Source organism: Macrosteles quadrilineatus, unplaced genomic scaffold (genome assembly GCF_028750875.1).
Source record: "Macrosteles quadrilineatus isolate MER2022 unplaced genomic scaffold, UCM_ALF_1.0 Scaffold_3__2_contigs__length_128488019, whole genome shotgun sequence".
Taxonomy (NCBI): domain Eukaryota; kingdom Metazoa; phylum Arthropoda; class Insecta; order Hemiptera; family Cicadellidae; genus Macrosteles; species Macrosteles quadrilineatus.
In genome coordinates, this window is record NW_026542596.1 from 127,844,322 (window position 1) to 127,865,809 (window position 21,488).

Sequence of the window (21,488 nt, forward strand, 5' to 3'; positions counted from 1 at the left end):
ACGAGGTCACTTCACGGTTGCTATAGAAACGACGAAACTATCCATTAGAATTGCGCGCCAACGTCAACTAAACTCCAGACTGTATAAACACGCCGAGTGTGTAGTGTTCGACGGAGCTAGGCTACTTTCAGTTGGCAAGACTGGCTTCTAGCCTCGAGCGACGTGGTTCAACCACGAGAAGCGCCTCAAACTCCTGGGTAATCCCCGGTTAGCTCCTCCCACTCTGCCCCCTATCCCCACCTAAAAGACGAGCAAGTGGTAAGTCGGTCGGGTCGATTGACGACAAGTAGGTTTCTCGTATATAATAATTTAGTTTTACAGGCCGGTCAACTGGAATGACGATGAAATAACTTGTCGACGTACTGGTTTTCAGTATTTATCTATTTAATTAAAAAAGACGGTCTAGTGGCCAGACGACCAAGTATCTTGTCGGTCTACTGGTAGGCTCCCCATTCAAACATTGGTTCAGGACACTTGAAAATTTCATATCTGACTCAGAAGTTACTGAAGAGAGTAAACTTAACGTGTTGATTAATTTTCTTTCTTACAATGTCTACGAGTATATTTCTGAATGTTCCACGTTTAAGTCAGCAGTTGAAATTTTGCAAACTATTTATAATCCTAAGAAGAATGAAATTTATGCTCGACACATGCTAGCAAACCGCAAGCAGAAGAAAGAAGAAAACATAGACAAGTATCTACAAGAGCTTAAACTTCTAAGTAAGGATTGCAATTTTCGTGCCATAGATGGAAATACTTATCGAGATGAAGCCGTTAGAGATGCCTTTATAAGTGGAATTATGAACCCCCAAATTCGACAAAGACTACTAGAAAAACCGTCCTTGACATTAAAAGAAGCTGAGGACATTTCACGTTCACTTGAGTCTGCACAGAAGAGCTGTGAAGCATATAGATCTCCAAACCAAATTGAAGTTACATACTGCAACACTTCGTCAACACTACCAGATCAACTGGATGAAAATATAGATCCTGAAGAGTCTCCTACTTCAGCAGCTGTAGCGAAAAACTTTAAACAGAAGTGTTTCTACTGCGGTGGCCGGCGTCATTTTACTCGAAACGACTGTCCTGCCAAAGATGCTACTTGCTCTGGTTGTAAGAAAAGGGGACATTTTGTGAAGGTATGCAGGTTGATGAAAGCTCAAGGTAAGACCTTTAATGCCTCTTCTTTGGTAGTAACCACACTTTCATGTGCAGCTGCCTCCAATGGACTGTCAAAAGCAGTTGTGCGGGGTTATGCGAATAAAATTCCTGTTGAAGTTTTGGTTGATACTGGAAGTACCGATAGTTTTATAAACCGAGCTGTGGTAATTGAAAATGGTTTTCATGTAATTCCAGAACGGAAACAGGTATCTATGGCTTCCACTAACCTTAAGTCACCTATCAAAGGTTATGTTTCTGTGAACTTAGAGTTCTCTGACCATAACTATGAGAGAGTACAACTGTTTGTTATTGACAATCTGTGCACTGACATATTGGTTGGTCATGATTTAATGAAACTGCATTCTTCAGTGAACCTAGATTTTGGAGGAGATAAGTTACCTCTGTCCATTTGTAATGTTGCCTGTGCTTCTGTAGAACCACCACGCTTTTTCATAATCTATCACCTGACTGTAAGCCCATTGCAACTAAGTCTCGTAGGTATTCTAATGATGATGAAAAGTTCATCAACACTGAAGTGCAAAAACTCCTTCAAAGTGGTATAATTGAAGAAAGTTCATCTCCCTGGCGTGCACAAGTGCTTGTTACCAAAAGCTCAACTCATAAAAAGCGATTAGTAATAGATTATAGTCAAACTATAAATAAGTTTACCCTATTAGATGCCTACCCCTTGCCTAATATTGAAAACATAGCTAGTAAAATAGCAGAAAATAAAGTATTCAGTACTATAGATTTAAAGGAGGCTTACCATCAAATACCAATATCGGAACATGAAAAATGCTTCACAGCATTTGAGGCAGCAGGAAAACTTTATCAGTTCTGTAGGGTTCCATTTGGTGTAACAAATGGTGTGTCTGCTTTTCAGCGCACGATTGATAAGATTATTTCCACTGAAAAACTAGAAGGGGTGTGGGCTTTCATTGATGACATAACCGTAGCCGGAAAAACTCAGTCAGAACATGATGAAAGGCTGAATAAATTCTTAAAGGTAGCTAAGAAATATAATATTACTCTAAACAATGAGAAGAGCAAATTTTCTCAAGACATAATATCAATCTTAGGATATCAAATTCGCTACCAGTCTATGCAAGCAGATCCAGATCGTCTGAAACCCTTGTTAGATTTACCATTGCCAGTTAATGCATCTCAATTAAAACGTGCATTAGGAATATTTTCTCACTACTCAAAGTGGGTTCCTAAGTTCTCAAACAAGATTCGGCCTCTGATTGATTGCAAATCTTTTCCTATATTGTCCTCATCTTTGCCAGCTTTGGCTTTTCAGGAAATTAAACAAGACATAGGAAAATCAATACTCACCGTGATTGATGATAATTCTCCATTAGTTGTGGAAACAGATGCATCAGACTTCGCTATCGCTGCCACGTTAAGTCAAAAGGGTAGACCTGTCGCTTTCTTTTCAAAAACATTGACAGATTGTGAAAAACGTCATTCGTCTATTGAGAAGGAAGCCCTAGCCATAGTCGAATCTCTAAAGAAGTGGAGACATTTCCTCATTGGGCGACATTTTCTATTAATCACCGATCAGCAGGCTTTGTCGTTTGTGTTCAACAGTCGACATACTAGTAAAATAAAGAATGAGAAAATCACTAGATGGCGTCTTGAGTTGTCACCTTATTCTTTTGACATACAGTACAGACCAGGTAAAGAAAACGTTACCGCAGATGCATTTTCACGCGTTTGTGGAGCTGTCACAAACATAAATTGTGATGACAAGCTTTTTGCACTTCACCAGTCACTTTGCCACCCTGGAATCACTAGGATGTACCACTGGGTAAAAAGTAAAAAACCTTCCTTACTCGGTTGAGGATGTTAAAACAATGACAAACAAATGCCCAATGTGTGCAGAGATTAAACCTCGTTTCTATAAAACTACAAATGCTCACCTTATCAAGGCCACAAAACCTTTTGAGCGACTTAATGTAGATTTTAAGGGTCCTTTGCCATCTTGCACACGAAATCAATATCTATTGACAATAATCGATGAATATTCACGCTTCCCTTTTGCATATCCATGCAGTGATATGTCCTCAAACACAGTAGTTCGCTGTTTAGAAAATCTATTTTCAATATTTGGAATGCCAAACTACATTCATTCAGACAGAGGGACATCTTTTCTTTCAAAAGAACTCAGAGACTACCTTCATGAAAGAGGAATAGCCACCAGTCAAACAACTCCATATAATCCAGCAGGAAATGGCCAAGTTGAAAAGTTCAATGGAACATTGTGGAAAGCAATCTTGTTAGCTCTGAAGTCCAGGTCACTAAAGGTAGAACAATGGGAAGTTGTACTCAATGATGCATTGCACTCCATAAGATCTCTTTTGTGCACTTCGACTAACAGTACACCACATGAAAGGTTTTTCATTCATCCTCGGCGATCCCTCAATGGCACCTCACTACCAGCTTGGCTCATGAAACCAGGACCGATATTCTTAAAATGAAATGTTCGACCATCAAAATTTGATCCTTTAGTTGAGGAAGTCGAGCTGTTGGATGCTAATCCTCATTATGCCTTGGTTAAACACAATGATGGAAGAAAGTCAACTGTATCCCTCAAGCACCTATCTCCAAGGGGGGATGTAAGTCTACTAGAAAACCAAGGCCTTCCAACGCTAAAAGATAATCCTCAACTGGTGACAGATGAATCACAACCACATGTCATTACAGAGCCGAACATCAATCCAGAACCAAATGTGAACCCAGAACAGAATGTCACTCCATTTGATATTCAAGACCATGATGATTATCCAAATGATGATAATCAACCAAACTTCATTCCTGAACAAGACTCTGAAGAAAACCAACCTATAGAAAGGCCGAAAAGATCAAGAAAACCACCAAGTTACCTCGCTGATTACATTGTTTAAATTTTGAGGGGGAGAATGTTATGAATTCCTGTCTCTAGTAATCAGCTGAAGTATTTATTTACTTGTTTGTATTAGAGATTTGTTTACCTTTCCAGCTATGTAAGAATTTAAGTTTATTAAAGCCTTATCTATCTATCTATCTATATATTAATAGGCAAGCATGTTTCTTTAAAACCTTTTTTCTCAGCTCGTGTGCATCGTAGGGAAAATCTACGCATACCGTTGGAAAGCTATTTTCCTGTAGGTGTGCAGAATCCCTTTATAAATTTAAATAGGCTCAAAGATAAGCACAAAAAATGAGTTTAAAAATTTGAAAAAATTAACATGGATCTTATGCGTTGCTATGCTGGTTACGAAATAACAACGAAATATAAACAGAAAATCAAAACAAATGAAAGAAACTCCAATCACATGTTTTATTTACAGTGTGGGGTGAAAATAGATAAGTGAGTACATTACATATTTTTGGTCGAGTTTCGACCACTGGACGACCTCTCGTCTATATATTAATAGGCAAGCATGTTTCTTTAAAACCTTTTTTCTCAGCTCGTGTGCATCGTAGGGAAAATCTACGCATACCGTTGGAAAGCTATTTTCCTGTAGGTGTGCAGAATCCCTTTATAAATTTAAATAGGCTCAAAGATAAGCACAAAAAATAAGTTTAAAAGTTGTAAAAAAATAACATGGATCTTATGCGTTGCTATGCTGGTTACGAAATAACAACGAAATATAAACAGAAAATCAAAACAAATGGAGGAAACTCCAATCACATGTTTTATTTACAGTGTGGGGTGAAAATAGTTAAGTGAGTACATTACATATTTTTGGTCGAGTTTCGACCACTGGACGACCTCTCGTACTTATTTAATACGCAAGCAGATTTTTTGTGACAATTACTCCTCCGAAACTACTGAACCAATTGGGAGTGTTGCACGACGTCCAAGTGCCACGACGTCCAATAATATTTTTTCAGTGCCACGACGTCCAAAACATAATTTTTGAGTTGTTGCACGACGTCCAAGTGCCACGACGTCCAAAAGTACAGTAACTTCCAAAAATATAGTCTTTCTACAAGCTTTGGACGTCGTGGCACTTGGACGTCGTGAAACAGCGCACTGTAGGATTGTAAAAAAGTATCATTTGCACCACGTCCAAAGCCTCTGCCAGTTGCATGACGTCCAAGTGCCACGACGTCCAATCAATATTTGACTGTTGCACGACGTCCAAGTGCCACGACGTCCAAAGTGTCTGCACACTGTGAACACTGTTTGCCGACCTCTGTGCATACAGTTCGCATTGCAATTATTGAAGGCAACTGGCCTAGTCAACTGTTTGAAAGTTGTCAACCGCTTCGTCTTAAATTAATGTTTAAATTATTCAATACTAGCTGTAACCCGCGGGCTTTGCCCCGTTTAACTTCTTAATTTTCAAGATTATCTCGTTCGCATGGCTCAATCACGTCCTGGTTGAAGTTTGTTCGCTACGCTCACTCACCTTTAGGTTGGAGCTCGTTCGCTACGCTCACTCACCTTTAGGTTGGAGCTTGTTCGCTGCGCTCACTTGCCTTCAGGTTAGCTCGTTCGCTACGCTAACTCGCCTCCAGGTTGAAGTTCGTTCGCTACGCTCACTCACCTTTTGGTTGCAAATTAGCTGTTGTCATAAATGTAAAAGAAATAATAGTGCTGCACCCTGTTGGTAATTTTTCTAACTTTAATGCTATTGAACATCACAGAACAGAACCAACTTGTTTAATTGAAACAGCTGTTAAGATTCAATAATTTCATTTCTCATAAGGTTAACATGGGAAACTCCAGAGCCACTGGGGCGGAGCCCGAAAGGATTTTTGAAATAAGAATATGCCTATATGTTAATCGGGAATGTGAGCTATCATCATGCCAAATTTCAGCCCAATCCGACCAGTATTTTTCGCGTTCACTTGTCACAAACATACATCCATACATCCATACATCCAAACTTTCCCATTTATAATATTAGTAGGATTCAATGGTTCTAATTGAACTAATTATTGCATTGGCTAAATTTTTTTATATGTAAAATAAATACTATGTCGCCGTAAAATGTAATGATGCAGTATTTCTGTTGTTATGATTGCATAATTGATTTCTACAAAATAGAGCTATGTCATAGAAACGAGATAAATAAATGACTACACTATTCACTATATTGTATGATTAATACAATAAATTAATCACTAGCCCAAAAGTAAATATGGTAGGTTTAATGTGAGTTGTGGTAGAATTCTAAGTACTGCAGTAGAATAGAATTGTCGTACTACAGTATATCAATTGGTAGCGAATTTACTCGTAAGATAAAATGTATGCACAGTTTTATAACAGCTGTAAGACTTCCCATTTAAGTACTGGTATCATTGAAATTGCATAACTTCCATTGAACAGAAATGAGATAAGTAGATATTGATACACAGATATATGAATTTTCATACACTTATAATATGACGAATTCAAAAAAGGTTTATCCGTCAAATGTGCTAAATATTATGTGAACTAGCAATTATCAACTTTTTAAGCTATAATGGTGTTACTACAATGGTTAAAATTGTTTCCTGTGAAACATGTATTTTTTAAACTAAAAGAAGGTTTTCTTTTAGTACAAACCTTGCTCTATTAGTGTATACGAAAAATAATTTCACTATTTTACGAGATCAATGTTTGACAACAAATGGTTGAAGCAGATATTTAGAGAGTTTCTCCAGCTGATGCAGTAATAAAAACGTATTTTAGCCATAGCATAGCACATACAATATATAATACTATAATAGTAATCTATCTATCTATATATAAAGAAGAGGTTGTGTCTGTGTGTTTGTATGAGATAATCTCAAAAGGTACTGAACCGACTGGGCTCAAATTGCACGCAAATGAAGCTACAGCTCCGAGGATATATATTATACAACTATTCCCTCTTCGTTATTGTCCTAGGGCTCTGCCCCGTGGGCTTTCAAAAATTTGAGGTGAGGGATTTTAAAATATTGATTGATGGTATCCATGGTAACAAGAGCAAACCTACAAAAAATTATTTTTTTTAACAAGTATTTATTTACAATCTATTCTATACTAGAACAATAAGTAAATTTCATGACCATTTTAACATGGGTTAGAAACACTCCATCAAGTGCACTAACAAACAAAAAATTTTAAAAAATTGAACTAAAAACGATTTGGAAGGTCTATTGGATTAACTCTTTTGAGCCTATAGCTTCACTATTATCCAGGAGGTTAACTGCCAGGAAATTTGGATGGATTTCTAATTTTCTTTGATATTTTTCACTTCGGTTTTTTATTTCTTCTCTAACATAGGGTAATTTTGTATCTTGATGAATAACTTTATTTGTGACAAACCAAGGTGCTTGTAAAATCTTTCTTAGTGTTTTAGATTGAAATCGTTGAACTATTTCTATGTTCGAGTTTGAAGTGGTTCCCCAGAGTTGTTGGATACCGTAGGTCCAAATAGGTTTCAATATAATTTTGTATAAAAGTAATTTATTTCAACAGATAATTTTGAATTTCGACCAATAAGCCAATTTTGTTTGTTTGTTTTTAAATTTAAATGAAGTCGTTTGTTCCAAATGTGTGAATGCCATGTAAGCCGTCTGTCGAGATGCATACCAAGGTATTTAACTTCGTTGGATTGTGGAAGCATTACATTATTCAATGTTACTGGGGGGCAAGTTCTTGTAGACATAGTAAATGTAACTTGAACGGATTTTATTTCATTTACTTTAATTTTCCAATTCTGTAGCCACTGAGACAAATCGTCTAATGCGGCCTGAAGGTTTGATGATGCTAGAATAGGATCCTGATTTGATGACAAAAAAGCAGTGTCGTCTGCAAATGTTGCAACTGTAATACCTTGAGTACTTGGAAGGTCATACGTGAACAAAATGTATACAAAATAGGTCCAAGAACACTGCCTTGTGGTACACCTGATTCAATTTCATGCACATCTGTAACTACATCTTGATATTTAATTTGAAAAAAGCGTTTTGACAAATACGATTTCAATACTCCATAGTGTGTATGGGGAAGCAAAGTTTTAATTTTGAACAATAGTCCTGTGTGCCAGACTTTATCAAACACCTGGGCTACGTCCAAAAAGCAGATGAACAAAAACGTTTATTTTCAAGATCTTCCTTGATTAAATTCACTATTCTATGCACTTGCTCAATGGTGGAATGCTTTCGGCGGAATCCAAACTGATGGGAAGGCAACAACTCTTTTTCGTCAATTATAATTTGGAGTCTTTTAAAAAAAAGTTTCTCAAAAACTTTAGAAACCACGGGAAGAAGAGATATAGGCCGATACGAGGATGCTTGATTTAAAGGCTTACCAGGTTTCGGAATAACAACAATTTGTGAAACCTTCCACTGTATTGGGAAGTATTCGAGGCGTAAAACTGCATTGAAAAGTTTATTATTAGGCAGCTCTTTCAACACTTTACCTGTTATCAGATCATAACCGGGGGCTTTTTTGCCGTTTAAATTGTCTTTTATTGCTTTAGCTACTTCGGATGGTGTAAACAATTTTATCGGTAAATCAAGTTGATTTGGAGAATCGAGGAATTCCAAAATTTCTTGTTAAACGTTTGAATTTATATTATATGGTTTGAACACTTCTTTGAAGTATGAAGCAAAGACATCTGCTTTCTCGATGTTGTTTTTGGCCCAAGAACCGTCTTCTTTTAGAATAGGTGGAATGCAAATTTGTGGACGTTTTAAGTTTTTTGTAACTTTCCAAAGGGAGTAGTCACTAGGTCCAGATGGAGAAAGGTTTTATGTGAAATCTTGAAATATCCCATTGTTTAATTTAAACAGTAACCTTTTTAGTTGTTGAGTGGCCCAGTTTAGATTTCTTTTATCCGTCTGATCTCTAGAGTTTTGCCATATTCTACGGAGTCGGCGTTTTTCGGCAATTTTCCTATTAATTTCAATTGGATAGCTTTTTCCAGATTTTAGATTAAGTTTATTCTGATCTGGAGTTACTCTCCAAAGCGGAGTCTTGAACTGTTTTGTTGAAATGTTCAACAGCAAGATTCAAATCTTCTTCGCTCTTTAAACACACAGAAATCTTTAAATTTTGATTTATTAATTCACGAAAATAATTCCAATCTGTATTTTTGTTACATAAATGTGGTGGAATAGGTTTGAATATAACAGTTGAAGTGATCGTTAAAATTACAGGTGAGTGGTCTGAGGAAAGGTCCAGAGATTGCTCGATTGTCACACAATCTCGGGATACACCTTTCGTAACGAAAAAATCAAGAAGGTCTGGTATTTTTGACGATCAGAGGGCCAATATGTCGGTTCACCTAATTTCAATTTAAAAATGTAAACAACCAGACTAACTGTCAAATGAATTTTGATTTCACAATTCCACACAGCTGGTTCAAACATATTTAATAATGCACGAATATTAGAACAGAGAGGGTAAGGATTAAAAATTAAAAATAATGATGTTACTAGCCCGAATGTAAACATAATTTTACATTACTTAAATGTAGCTGTCAAACCATATGTTAATGTAATTTAATTAGTATATGATTCTTTCAGTTACTTCATTTTTTTATGTTTATGATCTATTATTAATTTTTTATCGGAATTTATTTTACAATCTGTTCAAATATGAGAACAATAAGTAAAACATATATCTAAAAAACAATGTCAGGAAGCAAGCACCTGTTCATCAACAAGGCTTGCCAAAAATTGGATTAATCATTTAAATATTTACACAAATCTGTAGCTTAGGTCCAGCACATGCACAACACTTTTTAATCTGGTAATGCACTGACTATTGTCCAGCAGATTAACAGCAAGACTGTTCGGATGGTATTATAATTTTTTTTTTATAATTTTTGTTAAGGTCTGTAATTTCTTCTTTCACTGATTTAATTTTGAAGTCATTCCTAATTGTAGTGTTGGATACGAACCAGGGTGCGACAATAATTCTACTCAGTGCCTTAGCCTGAAATCGTTCAAAAATTTCTATGTTGGATTTGCTCGAGGTCCCCCAAAGTTGAATTCCGTATGTCCAAATTGGTTTGATCATAACTTTATACAGTAAAATTTTGTTAGCCAATGATAATTTTGAATTCGTACCTAGTAGCCAATTGAGTTTAGGAAGTTTTAATTCCATTTGCTGTCTCTTGCACCAGATATGAGATTTCCAATTTAATTTTTTGTCAAGAGTTAGACCTAAATATTTTACACTGTCTGCCTCCGTTAAGGCTACATTATTAATGGTTACTGGAGGAATGTACCCTGTTCTCAGAGTATATCTATTATACTGAGTCTGTTCTATTTTTGTGAAATGCTGTAATAATATTTTACTGGGAATAATTCGTTTTAAAAGATATCATTCATCATATCGTTTATCTATGGTACTATATCGTTGCCCTATCAACCTAGGCCCTTTTCCTGAGTGTTATGAGGTTTATGTTTTGATTTATTTTTGTGTAAACCGTAATATAATCCCCCTGCCACAGCAAATCTGTAGACTGAATTTCCATTTGCCTGATTATATAATTTCACTAAAATATGTTAGAAAATTACTCTATTTTCCATATTTATTTATATTTTCCTATTTTTCTATTTGTCAGTTTGGAACTATTGTGATTGCTTTATGTTTATTGTGCAAACCATGGATATATGGATGTATGGATGGATGGATGGATGTTTGTGACAAGCAAACGCGAAAAATACTAAACCGACAAGGTTGAAATTTGGTATGATGATAGATGACATCCCCGATTAACATATTCTTACCTCAAAAATTCTTTCAGTCTCCGCCCCGGTGGTTCTGGCTGGCTCTGGACTTTCTCATGTTAACCTTATGAGTATTCATATTTAAAGAAATTAAAGAATTTTGTCAGCCGTTTCAACTGTACAAGTTGGTTCTATGATATTAAACAGCATTAAAAAGTTATAAGGCTTGCCAAACAGGGTGCAGCACTATTATGTTGTTTGTTTAGATTAATGACCACAGCTAATTTGAACCAACTAGCAAAAAAAGTTGTGGTACACAATGAGAACTTTACTTTTTTCCATGGTTTAGGTGCAGTGGTAGAACATCAGGACTATGGTAGATGTGTGCTACACTATAGGATACCGTATAAATTAAAAGACAATTTTTTTTTAAATCGTGTCCTCTCCCATAACTGCAATAAGCATTTATACTTAGGCCTATATGCCAACCCCGTACGAAGGACGGGTACTCTGCTAGTAACATAATAATACAAATACAGTATACTAATACAATAATACTGTAGGTTTCCGTAGTCTGTGGCCATAGGTTCGTCTGAACTGTCAATAAATTCTGAGAAATTCACTGTTGTAAATTCTTACTAGTCTTTTTCTAAGTTCACGTTGCACTCGCAATTAGTTCGGATATTTTATCTAGGAAAGCAGGTATGCCCTAAGTCATAGCATTTGTAGGTTAAGTATAATAATAACAAAAATGCTTATCTTAGGTTTGTAGGCATACTTGTTCAAGAATATGCCGTTGTAGGTTTTGTTTGAAAATTTTATTTTTTAATTCTTGTCTAATGACGATATTGATTTGTATTTGTGCGAAAATGTTAATTTATTTGTCAAGGGCATGAGCGGCCCTCTAGTTTATGTATGTTACATGAAGCGCAACATGAAAAAGAATAAATTAAAGGAAGGTAAAAAACGGATCAGTTGCTGAAGGTCTAAATCTCGGAAGGTCTAATCAGACCTTCGACACACATTTTGCAGTTTGTATGTGGTTTGTACTTTATGCTGAGGATCCCATGAATCCTGTACAAAACAAAAAAAAGGTTTCATTCAAACTACAAGTTTATTACTTTTCCGAGAACCAGCCTTTATCAGGACTTCCGCTCCCACGCTTGTTGGCAACATCAACTGTGCTATATGAAAACAATAAATCTTGAGTAAATATACTGTAATGATGAATTTTGAGGCTGTGATGTTCCTTCATAAACACATTCAATTATAATCTAGGAATATGTAAATGTATTGTTATACGTTACCTTTATTGATATTCGATTTGCTACAGTACTATTAAAACCTATAACATTTTCAATTCATGTGCGTTGTATTTTTGAGTTGGGGAAACAAAAGAACCCTGTGTACAACTTATTTATATGATATTCTCAATGGTTGCAATTTCAATGAAATAAATTTAAATTTTGGTTTTTTTTTTGTTGCAGTGGTGTAGCAAAACACAAAGACAAAATTTATTGAAATAAAATTAAGTCAATGTTAAGTGAATACTATTAATAAACATATTTGTGACATAAGAACATTTAATTGAAGCCTAAAAACAGTTCGAAAAAGGCATTCTATTCTTTATACTAGTAAAAATTAAAATGAGGGTATAAAAAATAGTTTTCAAAGATCATGTTGATCAATGTACATTCATCTAGTCTTGAAAAAATAAGTATTTTAAAACTTACTCCAAACATAATGAAGTTTATCGGTTGTTAACAAAATGTCATCATTTTTCAATTCATGTAAACCTTATAGTTTTCCAACTGTTGCTTTGTTTATTTTTTCTTTTTATGTTTTTTTTTTACTTTATGATGTTTCACTTAATGGTACAAATATTCATAGTATATATATTTCTAAACAAGAACATACCCATGTATATATAACTAATAAAGGTTCCATAAGCATTTTACACGAGAGAACACTGTTCGGCAAGTAGCCGGTCATCGTAACCGGTCATCATGAAGGAGCTTGGACGTCGTGCAACAGCGCTGAGCTAAATTGGACGTCGTGCAACAGTCAAATATTTATTGGACGTCGTGGCACTTGGACGTCGTGCAACTGGCAGCGACTTTGGATGTCGTGCAAATGTTACTTTTTTACAATCCTATAGGGCGCTGTTTCACGACGTCCAAGTGCCACGACGTCCAAAGCTTGTAGAAAGACTATATTTTTGGCAGTTACTGTACTCTTGGACGTCGTGGCACTTGGACGTCGTGCAACAACTCAAAAATTATGTTTTGGACGTCGTGGCACTGAATAAATATTATTGGACGTCGTGGCACTTGGACGTCGTGCAATGCATCCAACCAATTGACATGTTTTTGGTGTCATTGGAAAGAGCGTAACGTGAAGTTGTGCAGGAAACTTTCTTTTTAAGGAAATAATTAGAGAGTGAGGCCCCGGGGCCCTTTAAAGTTTCGTATTTATCCATAAGATTAACATGGGAAACAAAATTTGTTATGGAACTCCAGCTGTTGTCAGAAATAAAGAGTGAAATATTTATTGATAGTATCCATGGTAACAAAGAACAAACCCACAAAATTTAAAAATGTAAACAAGCAGAACTAACTGTCAAACTAATTTTGATTTCATAATTCCACACAGCTGGTTCAAACATATTAAATACTGCATGATTATTAGAACAGGAACAGTAGGGATCATAAACATTAATAAAATATGTCACTCGCCCGAATCATTTTTGTCTATGCCCGAATTTAAACATTTAACATTGATTAAATGGAACTGTCGAAATATGTTAATGTCATTAGTATGGAATTCTTTCAGTTACATCATTTGTTGATCGAGTTTGTTTCAATATTTTTGAACTGCTGTAATAATATTTTACACGAAATAATTGTTAGATAAATTCATGGATATAAGTAATAATTCAGATTCTTCAATCTTTGCTGTTATTAAAATTTTGTATCCGCAGGAAACCTTCAGACTAAGCGAATTTCCATTTACCTGGCTTAATACAAAGATATTCCCTGAAAATGGTATTTTTTTCCTATTTAAAAAAAATTAAGTTAATTTTAATATGAGTACTTAGGTTTGCTGCTACAGGGAAGGTAGGTGTGTTTTTGTTGAAATGTTGATAGCTAAGTATGATTGTTATTGGTTTGCAAATCCTGTAATACTTTACAATTGCTCGAATTCGAGCAACATGTACACTAGTTTTCTAAAAAGGTTCAGTTATTCACAACAAACAACATCAGTGACAGGAAAAATAAATCCAAACATGACTAGAGAAGCAATGCAGCGATAAAACATGACATAAACTATGAGAACAATTACAATGGAAACATCCAATGATAGTAACAATATGTAATAACTATACGATGAAAAACTAACAAATACCCCCGCTGCAGCAAACCTGCAGACTAAGCGAATTTCCATTAACCTGATTGGATTTACACTAAAATGCCTCCATAAAAATAGCACATTTATTTCCTATTTAAATAGAATAAGTTTAACGAGTACTTAGGTTTGCTGCAACAGGGAGGGTAAAAAAGATTTTTTTAATAAATTGATAATAGTTTAGTAAGAAATAAAAGTATTTTCCAAAATCGATCAAAATATGTTCATAAACAAGCAAACTACAACAGTTGACTTATTCTCCATAAGAATAACATGGGAATTTCAAAATTACAATTTTTTGAATTTTCTCCGTAACAAATAGGCGCATAATAACACTTCAATGTACTAAATTGTTTGTTTTTTTAAGCTCTACAAAATGGTTTAAAAAGAAATTGTGAAATTTTGTGTTTTTAGGGTCAAAAATGGGAAAAACCTATTTTTACCCCATAAAACCCCCCATAAACCCCCGTTCCCATAGTCCGATCATGCTGGTTCGCGAACTCATTCAAGTTTATCCCGCATTACACCTTCAAACCAAATTTTATCAAAATCGGACAAAAATTACTCAAGTTATCGTGCGGATGGACACACATATATATATATATCTCTATATATAGATATATAAAAATTTGAACGAATGGTGTTTTTGACCTCTGGGGACATCAAAATGAAAAAGTAAATCGGTCCCGGGCTTAGGTCTTACCATGAGACCTACGGTAATAGCTACTTCCCTATAGGGAAATTCGCTAAAAAAACAGAAACAATGATGTAAAACTTGACAATGACAATGGCGACATCCAATGACAACAGTAACAATAGATAGCTCAACCATGGCAAAATAAACAAAAAACAAAAATGGAGGTGTGAAAATTAACAAATACCAATTGTGAGTTATTGCAATGCGAGTGTAAGGTGGTCCTAAGAAAATTGAATTGCAAGTACTTTGGTGATCTTTCAGTTGATGCCTGGTATGACATCAAATTAAGGTTAGCTTTCTGTTGAAATTTAGCATTGATAATATAGAATTCATTATACATTTTTCAGGTCATCAAAGAACTAGAGACAGCTGGTGCAATCTTTCGAGTTGTAGCTTTATCTGCTACCCCAGGATCAAATATTAAAGCTGTGGTTGAAGTAAGTAATCATTTTTTTACTGTACAATTTTACCATAATACAAGCTGCTATACCCGTGCTTTGCAACGGGAAGAAAATGTTACCTAGAGAGCTATTAAAATGGTGCTGATGTGCGTTTTAAAATACAGCAACTCTATGATTTAGTTTGAAAATATAAACTGATTTAAAAGCGTAACCCTATTTACTTTCAAACCCCTACTTTTGATGTTAATAGATCCATAAGAATATGACAACATACCTTAGTGTAGCATTGCATCAATAATTGAAGCAATTATTGCTTCATATTGATGACTCATGAATGACATGTTTTACCATAATTCTTCAATAGTCAACCCTCTTCACATGTAGCTTACTATATAAATTAAAAAATGAAACTTTGAGCAATACTTAACAAAACGTATACAACCTCACTTTAAAACCAAACATAACCCTCCTCAATCTACATAAAGCATCACAAACATCTATTTCGAGTAAATAAACAAACACCTGTTCATTGTACTGACCAGCTGTTTCATTAACTAAATTAAATTAAATCATTTAAACATTGGAAGCATGCCAGGCGTAGCTCTTTAGAAATCAGCCTGTAGGGCAGAACCCTTAGGAAATTTGTTGATGTCAATACTTTTCGGCAAATCTACACACTCTAAGCTTCATTTTGATATGCCATATGCCTATATTTTTATTTGGTAAATGACCTTAACCGTTTACATAAAATTTGATTGTATCACTTTAATAATATAATATACTAGGTGAGACCCGTCGAAATCGACGGTTACTTTCAATGCTTACGTTAATTCATCTAACTGCGATACATTGGGTGAAATATACATATTTTATGCATTTAGCATAGTTTAAAATGTAATAAGTGTAAAAACAATAATGATATTAATTGCGTTAGTTGCCAAATTTGGTTGATCATTCAATGGATAAAATATTCCACATACCGTACGTCATCGGAGTTATTATTAGTATGTTATCTGGTATCTCTTCCTTTGGAAGAACCTTTAAATAGTATTAAAATCGTATTGGTGGATCTTTTGTAGTTAAACACTTCCGTGATTTCATCAGTGTAATATGATTTTATTTGAAAAGAAAATATTTTTTGGGAAGACATATTCTAATTTCAAAGGGAGGTATATCCGTTACAGTGTAAGTTTGATTTTTCTTTCGTCACGTCGCGTCAGTTCATATAGTACTACTGTGCCAATGAATGAACCCTCTAGCATACTTTTGAGAAATTTATTTTCTGGAATTCCTTGACATGGGGGATGTCAGTTAGTTGTCTCAGCCTTATCAATAACATAAAGTTGTCAATATAATCTCTCTACGGAATGTTAGGTGTAGTGGAATACTTGAAGTGAAGTTGGATTTTATTCTTGGACTGTTAGGGGCCTCCTAGTTCATACGGCCTTTCGGCTTCATTGACAACAAATAATGCAAATGACATAGCAATGGGACATTTCCAAAAAGCAAAAATACTGTAAATTGGCTGTTACGTATATATTGGCGTTTACATATTGTTAATCAACGTATCTTATAAAGGATTATGTGATCTAGTTTAAAAGGAATTTGACCTTTCTGTCATGACAGTAGCTGCTTAAATAGTCATCACTCATTGGGCCATTTTTTACAGCCAAAATGTCGTGTCATTTTCAATAATGTTACCAACCCGTAATGCTAAAGTCCGTAATATAGACAGGTGCAAATAATTTGTCAAGATGGGTACCATTTTAGGCAAGGTTTCTATGTTTGGATTTTATTAGACACGATTAGAGCAAATATTTCTATATAAATATTTGATATGTGTAGAATAATACATCCATGTTGGCAAAAGTGGTGAAAAAGGTTTTTAAGTAGTACACCATAGGTGGGCCGGACAGATAGCGAACTGCACAAGGATTTGTTGCGCATCTAAGAGGAGGTTGCTTTCCAAGCGGCCGACCTATAGTTAGTTTTTAGTAGTTTTAGACTTCTGAAGGAGTCCATCATCAGTTGTGATAAAAACATCAGGTAATTTATCCGATTTGGCTAGATACGTCGTTGACATTGAAAACAAACATATACACCCATGTATGATTATAAAGTGGTGTAACAGTTGAGAGATAAATAAATAAACTCACATAACACAATCACACGACAAAAATACAGAAAACGATTATAATACTGTAAAAACTGGCCAGTCTTATCACTGGGGACACATGCAGTTACGCCGGTAGCCAAATCTGATAGATGACCTGATGTTTATTTATCACACTTGATGATGGACTCCTCCAGAAGTCCGAACCTATAGCAGTGTGCTACTAAAATAGCATATTTCCTATATAGGAAGTTCGCTAAAAGGATCACTCGACAAAGCAATGTAACCTAAACCATTTAGCAAAATAAAATAACCGTACAACTTTAGCTTCACTAAATTGTATTGAGGCATCTTCACGCTTGAGAGTTTATTGAATTAATGCTGAGTGGTAAAAACAGTGAGATTACTTCTAACTTCCAGCTTTGTATCTAGGCCTCTTATGTTGGGTTACACCCTTATGTATTGGGAATATTAGTGCCCAGTTACTCATCCTATTTGTTCAAGCGTTTGCCTGTTTGTTTGATTATTCTAACATACAATTTGTGTTCATAATCAATGAGGCTATTCTGTTATGTTATGTTTACCGATCACCACTCTGTCCGCAGGTTGTACAGAATCTGAGGATCGCAATGTTGGAGCTACGAGGGGAAAATTCGACCGATGTCACTCCGTACACACACGCTAAACAAGTTGAACCCATCTCTCTCACTCTCTCTAAGAACATCATAGATTTCCGAGAGCAATACTTACTTGTGAGTATCCCTGTGTGTTACTCAAAATATGTAATATTTAAATTTATGTTTTTAATGTGAGTTTAAGAGGAGACAAAACACTGGGAACACGGTTTAGAATTTATTTGTTATAATCTATATAATTAATACGCTACATGAAACTTTGTCGGTTGAACTCCTCTGCCATTTCTTAACCGATTTTATCCATTGACGTCTCATTGGAAAGAGCGTGTCGGGTAGACGTGCAAACTGGCCTTACATTTTTGAAAACGTCTCTTGGGCTCTTTCCCAGTGGCTTTTAAAGTTCCCATGTTATCCTTATGAGGAACATAATTGTTCATATTTTGATCAGCTGTATTATTTAATTGCTGTTATTTATTTTTCAATTCAACAAAACGCATTCGGTACATTTAATTTACTGATTTTTAAAAATTAAATATTTACTATTTTAATTTATATTTGTATATATTACAATGTAAAAAATCGAGAAAGCCTGGGCAATTTGATATATTTTTCCAAATAAGAAAAACTAATTGACAGGGTACTGTAATTCTTGAGCAATCATTGATAGAACCGATTTGTTAACCATGGAAACCATAGGAAAGTAATAGAACGCCACCAAGTAGAAGAAATAGAGATAAAAAAAATACTATCGTTATCATCCTATATAATGAAGAACACCTACAATATGAAGATTCCCACAAACAATGAACAAGGATGCTAGCCGAAGTGCCACTATTTTGTAGGAAACACGGACTTAATTTTATGATGATTAGGTTAGGTACATAATCTATGAGTTGAGTCTTTTAAACTCATCGGAAATTGTGACTTTTATTCGTTTTTAAATAACTTATTTGTTTTTAAACAACTTTTTACTTCTTTGCAATTGCTCGATTTCGAGCAACATGTACACTAGTATTGACTGACGCATTACAGTAGACTCCCTCTCGTTCGGCCTCGGTTGGTTCGGCCTCCGGATGGTTCGGCCGGCCGCCTGGATAGAGTTTTTTTAAATTGTGTATCTATAAAACAGAAGCAGATAAGAATCTGACTTCCGTTTTAGCTCTAGTTCACTGCACACGTGTTCACTGTTCAGTACAGTACCGGACGTTCGTGTGTGTACATTAGTTGTTGTGACTTTGCTTAGTGAACTGATTTAATTGTGTTTTGTTAACTGAACTTTAACTTATAAGTGACTGTACGTACTTTACATTATTATGAGTGCTAAACGAAAACGTACATTTGTGACAATGCAACAGCGGTTGCAAGCTCTAGAAAGAATAGACAAAGGTGAATCGGTCCAAAGTATTTGTACAGATTTGGGGGTTGGTAAAAGCACCGTGAATGACTGGCGTCGAAACCGAAAATCGATCGAGGATTTTTGTACGCAGATTGAATCGGAAAAAGCTCTTTCATCACGTTGCACTTTAAAAAAACCTAAAAATGAATTGGTGAACGATGCTCTTTGGGTGTGGTTTATGCAGGAACGAAGAAGGGGAACGCCGATCAGTGGCCCTATCTTAAAGGAGAAGGCGGTTATCTTACATGGGAAACTTGGTGAGGAGGGGGAATTCGTCGCAAGTGAGGGATGGCTTTCCCGTTGGAAAAAAAGACACGGGGTACATTTTCTTGGGGTGTGTGGCGAAAAACTGTCGGCAGACCCTGCTGGTGCAGCTGAGTTTACAAAGAAATTTGAGCAAATTATTGCTGAGAATAACCTAAGCCCGGAACAGGTTTATAATATCGATGAAACAGGGCTGTACTATAAACTCTTGCCACGGAAAACATTTGCTGCAGCAACAGAAATGTCTGCCTCTGGGTTTAAGGTCAGTAAAGATAGGATCACAGTGGCACTTTGCTCCAATGCTTCGGGTACGCATAAATTGCCCCTTTTTGTTATCGGAAAATCAGCAAAACCGAGAGCATTCAAAAACTTGGACGTATCAAAACTACCAGTGTACTACCGGGCTCAGAAGTCTGCTTGGATGGACTCGTATTTGTTTAAAGAGTGGTTTATTAGTGAGTTCGTGCCTAAAGTAAAAAGTCGTTTGATGAGTTTAAAACTCCCTGTAAACGCACTTCTTGTTCTTGACAATGCGCCTACCCATCCGGATGAGTTAGAATGTGATGGTGAGTCTGGAATAAAACTGTACTATCTGCCCCCCAACGTAACAAGCCTCCAACAGCCAATGGACCAAGGGGTAATAGAGTGCTTCAAGAGAAAGTATCGTCGAAAGCTTCTTTCAGAAGTTTTGTACAAACTGGATAGCGACGAAAACACCGATCTTATCCAAGTTTTAAAGACAATCAACATGAAGGACGTGATTTTCATGGTAGCGAAGGCCTATGACGAAGTACAACCTTCAACATTAGTTAAGTCGTGGAGAAAGGTATGGCCGAATGTTGAAGAAGTTGTTGCAAGTGAATGCAATGTTGTTGATGTGCACAGCCTTGAAAGTGAAGCAGACGACCAAGCTTACATCCTAAATAATTTACAGCAATTGCCTCACAGTGAAAATGTTGAGCTTGAAGATGTTTTGGAGTGGGTAACTGTCGAAAAGGAGGTGGACAATGAAATTTTGAACGACGAAGAAATCGCTCAATCAGTTTTACAGCGTCAAGAAACCCAAGAAGGAGAAGAAGAAGAAGGTGGCGACCGTGATGAGGACGACGAGTGTAAAATGAGTCACGCAGAGGGAATGGCAGCCCTGCAACTGGCTACAACCTACATCGAACAGCAGACGAGTTCTACAGCAGTTGACTTAATGCTTTTTAGAAAATGGCGTGACTATGCTAGAAAGAAATCAACTGAAGAAAAGGTACAGCGAAAAATTACTGATTTCTTTTAAACTTTGTCATTACAGTGCAGTACTGTAGTTTAAACATCATTCCTGTAAAATTTCAGTGTTGTGTGGATTCTTTTTTATTGTATTTAGGCCTACATTATTTATGTTTATTGTGTGTGAAATAAATGAATAATGTCAGCAGGCCCACTTTTATAAATGGGCAGACTGGGCATATGCCCAGGGGCGCCGGTGGTTTGGGGGGCGCCCTGAACCACCGCCCGCACTAGGAAAAATAGGGTTTTATCAGCCGGGATTTCAAAAATAAAATGGGTGATTTCAACTTGTAGTTAAGTGATTTTCCCTTATTGCAAAAGTAAATAAATACAACAAAATTGAAAATACTCGACCTTCAGATTATACCTCGTGTAGTCAGGGAAAGTCAGGCAGCAGTGTGAACCAGGCCCCACTAACTGCCTCACTATACTATTAGAGGCAGGGAGGCCTGCATGGTGGAAGGAAAATACATAGGTGTGCTATTCCCATCATATG

At 35.8% G+C, this 21,488-nt stretch overlaps 1 protein-coding gene across 1 annotated transcript in view; it reads left to right on the forward strand.

Annotated features, from left to right (window-relative positions):
- Nucleotides 1–15,066: 15,066 nt before the first annotated feature.
- Nucleotides 15,067–21,488, forward strand: part of LOC128989556 (Fanconi anemia group M protein-like) — a 29,999-nt gene continuing 23,577 nt past the window's right edge. Inside the window, exons 1-3 of the mRNA XM_054411456.1 lie at nucleotides 15,067–15,072; nucleotides 15,256–15,345; nucleotides 18,028–18,174. Coding sequence (XP_054267431.1) covers nucleotides 15,067–15,072; nucleotides 15,256–15,345; nucleotides 18,028–18,174 — 243 coding nt within the window. The remainder of the gene's footprint in view (nucleotides 15,073–15,255; nucleotides 15,346–18,027; nucleotides 18,175–21,488) is intronic.